The sequence below is a fragment of the Chlorocebus sabaeus genome, chromosome 9 (assembly GCF_047675955.1).
Source record: "Chlorocebus sabaeus isolate Y175 chromosome 9, mChlSab1.0.hap1, whole genome shotgun sequence".
Taxonomy (NCBI): domain Eukaryota; kingdom Metazoa; phylum Chordata; class Mammalia; order Primates; family Cercopithecidae; genus Chlorocebus; species Chlorocebus sabaeus.
The window spans coordinates 60909976-60915584 of record NC_132912.1 but is presented as its reverse complement, the minus strand read 5'-3'; the positions used below and the strand labels follow the sequence as shown (position 1 = coordinate 60915584).

General features: G+C 52.0%; 1 protein-coding gene across 1 annotated transcript; it reads left to right on the top strand.

The window, feature by feature from the left end:
• Positions 1–213: 213 nt before the first annotated feature.
• On the top strand, positions 214–5079 carry LOC103215928 (mannose-binding protein A-like). The gene is made up of 5 exons (XM_007962812.3): positions 214–286; positions 1741–1933; positions 2696–2812; positions 3654–3728; positions 4403–5079. The coding sequence occupies exons 2-5, from the start codon at positions 1750–1752 to the stop codon at positions 4774–4776; spliced, it is 750 nt and encodes a 249-aa protein (XP_007961003.2). The 5' UTR covers positions 214–286; positions 1741–1749; the 3' UTR covers positions 4777–5079.
• The last annotated feature ends 530 nt before the right edge of the window (positions 5080–5609 follow it).

Here is a 5609-nt window from a genome sequence, read left to right as displayed (position 1 = left end):
AGAGATGGATGCCTGCGAGGAGGTCGGGGGTGGGGGGGTGGGGTTAGGGCACTAATGTAGAGAGCTGCCCAGTGCTGTGCTAGAGACCCTGTCAGCAGCCCTGGAGAGCTGCCCAGGACACAGTAGTTCTAGGGATGGTTGATTATTAATCTGGGGTTGAAGGCCAATCCAGCGCTGTCCCTGGTCACCACACTGATTGGATTGGACGTCGCTGAGGCACCTGTCAGAGGCCTGGGCTGGAGGACAAGCTTCCCTGCCACTAACTCCAGGCTCCGAGGAAGCCCTAGTAAGTCATTTCTGGAGGAAAGAAGTAGGGGCCTGGGCCAAGAGACTGGCTTCTTGACTGAATCCTGGTGAGGTAGGGGTTTGGGGGTGGTCATCAGGTCCACCTGGGGCCTCTCTTTCCCTCTGGCCCAAGCAACTGGGAGCTTCCTGTATCCACTTGGCCATCAGCAAACTAAAGGGTGGTCTTTGCCAAAGTGAAGAATAGTGCGCCAGTGACAGGTACAAGGCTTGACTGTGGCATCCAGTGCCAATTCAGCACCAACAGGAGAGATTTTTTTAAAAAAGACAAGAATGATAGAAAGAGGAAAGTTGGAGAAGGACATGACCACAAAAGTTCCCTTCCAACTGGGCATCTCTCACTGTGTCCTGGAGGAAGGGAAGGGTTAAGGGACTGTGGCTGGGATAGCAAAGGCAGATGCAGTGTTGGGCAGCAAGAGTCAGAATATTGGGATTTGAGGCTGGAGCAGAGCAGAGGGAGAGTCCCATGGGGTCCCGGCTGCCAAGTGTCCTGGAGGACAGGCCAACCTGGACAAAGGCTTGAAGAGACTCTGATGGCTGGGTAGGGGCACAGAGCTTGAGGGGCATCTGGGCAACCTCCAGGATGGGGAGCAGGAGCTGAATCCCTCCAGACTCAGGCTGAGCAGAAATTTCAGAGCCTGGTGGTGAAATGGCCTCTCAGTGGAAGATCTCAAACCAAGAGAAGTCTCATCTGCACAGGATCAATCACCAAAAAAGTTCCCATTTTGAAGGTCAGAATCCTGCCTCAGGGCACTCTAGGTCCCAATCCCACAGCAAGTGCCTGTCACAAAATAGACATTATGCAAGATGGTCAAGAAGCATCTGGGGAAACAGGGGCTGCTCTGAGGACAGCTGGAGCCCCACCATGTCAATCAGAAGTTTTATAGGAAGTGAGAGCGTGGATATCATCAACCAAGTCCAGCCAAGAGATGGACCTTGTGGGACCTCAGGTCTCCTGCCCCAGTCTGAGTACAGCTCTTTCCTTCCATAGGAAAGGAAGAAGGAAACCATGGCTCCTTTAGCACTTTAGAAAGAAATCCGAGCAATCCAGGGGCCAAAGCTCACACAGGCAATGAGCTCTCTTCACCTTTGTCTGGACACTGGACACAGGGCTCATGGATAATCCTTGAGCCCTGTGGGCTGTCGAATAGGAGGTGCCTACCTGTTAAGATCTGTGCTGGCAGGAGCTCTGGGATCCCAGGGAGAATAGGCTCGTGTTCATCTTGCACCTGCCTTTGTTTTAGCACTGATCTAACTCTCACATTTTTTACCCACCCATCTCCCTAGTAGCCTGAAAGTCATTCACAGCCAGGGGTTGTGATGGTCCCCTCTGTGTCCACTGTCCCCAGCACAGGGTCCAGCACACCACAGTGGGTAGCAAATGCTATTTAAATCAGATGGGATGAAATTCCCTTCCTTCACTTTCTTCACTTCAAGGTAAGGACCATGTTCCTGTTTCTGTCATTCCCTGTCCTTCTCCTGTCTGTGGTGACACCTTCCTGCTCCGAAACAAAAGCCTGTGAGGATGCCCAGAAGACTTGCTCCGTGATTACCTGTGGCATCCCCGTCACCAATGGCACCCCAGGCAGAGATGGGCGAGATGGACCCAAGGGGGAAAAGGGAGAGCCAGGTCTGGGACAGGTTTCTGTGGCTTCCTAAATCTCTACCTCCAGCAGGTGTTCAAGCAAATCTGCACTTGAGCCTGCCACACAAGGGTTAAAGCACAGACTTGGGAGGCTCCCCTTTCTTTTTTTTTTTTTTTTTTTTTTTTGAGACGGAGTCTTGCTCTGTCGCCCAGGCTGGAGTGCAGTGGTGCAATCTTGGCTCACTGCAACCTCCGCCTCCCGGGTTCATGCCATTCTCCTGCCTCAGCTTCCTGAGTAGCTGGGACTACAGGCGCCCGCCACCACACCCTGCTAAATTTTTTTATATATTTAGTAGAGACGGGGTTTTACCGTGTTAGCCAGGATGGTCTTGATCTCCTGACCTCGTGATCCACCTGCCTCAGCCTCCCAAAGTGCTGGGATTATAGGCGTGAGCCACCGCACCTGGCTTAAGGTTCCCCTTTCATCAGGACCCAAGCTACACTCAGAACAATCCCTGTAAAATACCATTGTCTCCAAAACAAACCTGCTCGCTGACTCTCTGGGATCCCATATTTCCACACAGGAACGGGGGGTGTGTGGCTGTCCCTACAGAGGGGTGTCCCGCCTGCTTGGGGAGCTGGGCTTGGTGCAGGCCCTCCACTGGGATGCAGGAGGCTCTTTCTTTTATGGGTTAATCGCTAGCTCACTGGCTGTTCTGGGGGTAAACATGAATGGAGTATTGAGATTTTTGGAAAAAAAAAAAAGAATGACAGTCACTGGGTCATTTTCCCTTTGTCTTGCAACAGGTCAAGGGCTCAGAGGTTTGCAGGGCCCTCCTGGGAAGTTGGGGCCCCCAGGAAACACAGGGGCTCCTGGAATTCCAGGACCAAGGGGACAAAAAGGAGATCGTGGGGACAATTCAGGTAAGGGGCATACCTCAGCATGGTGGCCTGGGGGTCCCGGGCCTGGGGAGCTGGAGGGCCAACTGGGAGGTCCCCTTCTCCTGCTGCCTCATGGGAAGATGCACAACTTTGCATCCTGGCCCAGCGCCCCTGGTCCTCTCAGCTTTACTTGGGGCCTGAGGGGACTCCCATAGGTGCCCAGATGCAGATGTTCAAGCCATGTAGGGCCATTCCCTCGTCAGGCCCCTTAGCAGATGGACCCTGGCTTTTCTTCAGTGGAAACAGTCCAGTGTGCACCTCCGGGGTGCCAGGGAGGAAATAGGCCGTTTAGGGGTTGGGTTTATGTCCATTGTCACAAGAATGGCATGAAAACGTTCTGCCTCTTAGGACCCCTGGGTGACGGGGAACATCACAGCAACTTAGTTCAGAGAAAAATGGAGCAAATTCAGTAAGAACAAAAGAACAATGACAACCTACTTATTCATATTTGTCTACCAGTCTGTCAAAATAATAAAGGTATTAAAAAGTGTATCTGGAATGAGAAATGAAAATGAATGACAAAGAAATGTTTTCAGAAAGAGGAGTAATGAGTTGAGTATTTACTTATGAATTCTTACAATATGACAATATGCAAGCCGTATGTGGAGACAGAGGTCCAGGCCTGAAGTTCCGGGTTGTGAAGGGATGTAGAGATATATGCTGGGAAGCAGGAATGTAGTCATTTTCCCCCTTTTATTTCTTTTGCTTTCTTATTTTCCTCGAATAAGCATTCTTCTTAGTAAGCCACTTTGTTTTTTTCAAAATGCTCCACTCTCCAACTTAAGGTCTTCTCCATAAATACCTTCTCCCTGTTGCTTTGCAGTTGCTGAGGCTAAGCTGGCCAACTTAGAGAGACAGCTACAGAGCCTGAGAGCAGAACTGGACCACATGAAGAAGCGTGAGCTTTCTCTCTGCCCATAATGTGTTCTTGGCTCTCACTCTTTTCTTCAGCACACTCTAGGTTTGGAGGAGGTGGGAGGGGAACTAACTCATGAACACTTGTTCTACACCAGGGCCTGTGCTGGGTGGCATTTTCCCATAAGATGGTTCCATTCAATCCTCTCAGCAACCTCAGCTGTGGTTGTTGAACTTGCTTTATTGACAGGTGAGGAAACCGAGGTGCAGGAAGTGTTGGTGACTCATTTCAGGTCACACAGCTGGGAAGTGGCAGGGGAGGATTTGGATGGAGGTCTGTCCTCTCAAAAGTCTGTGCTCCTTCCTTGTTATCTACTGTGCTCTGATGTCTGTCCCTGCCTCTTCCTTATCCTGGTGCCCAAGCCTACAGTGGGGCCCAAGACTGTCTCCCTATGTGCACCTGTGCCGAGGCAGGTTTTAGCAGATGCTTTTTCAAGGTGGGATATCCCAGGGGAGTCTGGGCTGTCTGCAGGGGTCTGGACGCCCCTTCCCAGGCTCTGCAGCTGAGGTCTGCTTCCTGACCAGGCTCTGGACTGAGCTGCTGGGCACAGGGCAATTTTTCAGAGATGTGACTTCCCAGAGAACTCAGACTACTTGCCTACTGTCCTGGGCTGGGCTCCAAACCCAGCCAGCCTCACTCACCGTTTGTGGTTTCAGTGCAAGCCTTCTCCTTGGGGAAAATGTCTGGGAAGAAGCTCTTCGTGACCAACGGTGAGCGGATGCCTTTCTCCAAAGTGAAGGCTCTGTGTGCTGGGCTCCAGGCCACGGTGGCTGCCCCCAAGAATGCCGAGGAGAATAAGGCCATCCAGGATGTGGCCAAAGACACTGCCTTCCTGGGCATCACAGATGAGGCAATCGAAGGCCAGTTCATGTACGTGACGGGCGGGAGGCTGACCTACAGCAACTGGAAGAAGGATGAGCCAAATGACCATGGTTCAGGGGAGGACTGTGTGATTCTCCTGAGCAATGGGCTCTGGAATGACATCTCCTGCACGGCCTCCTTCATCGCCGTCTGTGAGTTTCCTGCCTGAAGAGGCACGTTCCTCAACCCCCTTCTTGGCTCCCTATTGAACTCTCTGCTGCTTTGGAAGAGAATTCAATGCTGGTTTTCTTCTGCCCTGTGTTGAGTCCTTCCTTCATGTAGATGGGAGGAAAACGAAGGGGATATATTTGATTGTGGGGTGAGAACAGAAGAAGAGGGTGGCTGTGGGGCACAAGGGTTCTGGTTCAGCACATGGCAAAGCACACCCCCATCCCACTAGGAGCACAGCGCTGGGTCGGAGTCCACCCTGGAAAGGGCCACGTCTGACCCTCTCCTTTCATGGTGAAGACACTGAAGCCCACTAGAAGGACCCAGTGGGGCCACACCTGGGTCAGAGTAGGCTGTAGATTCCAGCCACTGAGAGATCTTATTCCTTTTCTCCAAGAGTTGCCACTACTGGATGCCTAAGCTCCTTCCATGGCAAGCCCAGACCTCTCTAGGACACAGGTATTGTTTCTAGTTGTTCATGAGCTGCGCCAGACAACCTCTCACTGCCTGACTGTAACACCTGGCAATCTCCTGCGTGGGCAACAGTTGTTAGTCCTAGGAATCCTCTCATCATGCCCACATAGCCGTGGCCACCTTTTAGTCACTAGGGTGACCTTAAAGCCAAAGAACAGCTTTTCCTCCTGCATCATTTTAGGAGGCTGACTCGATGTGGAGGTGTGTCAGCTGCGTGTGAGGAGGCAAATTGTCACGCAGGGTGTGCCCTTCTCCGCAGACCTCCTGAGTCTCATGAGTCTTAGCCCCAACTCCTACTCCAGTCCCCCACCTGCCCAGCAGTCCCTCTTTTCCCTGTAACATCCTCTTCCCATTATAGGT

What these genes read in the sequence shown, in the direction of transcription:
- LOC103215928 (XM_007962812.3), top strand. Translation starts at nt 1,750, where the DNA reads ATGTTCCTGTTTCTGTCATTCCCTGTCCTTCTCCTGTCTGTGGTGACA. An exon ending in GGGGGAAAAGGGAGAGCCAG is followed by an intron (nt 1,934 to 2,695) that starts GTCTGGGACAGG and finishes GTCTTGCAACAG; the next exon opens with GTCAAGGGCTCAGAGGTTTG. An exon ending in AGATCGTGGGGACAATTCAG is followed by an intron (nt 2,813 to 3,653) that starts GTAAGGGGCATA and finishes GTTGCTTTGCAG; the next exon opens with TTGCTGAGGCTAAGCTGGCC.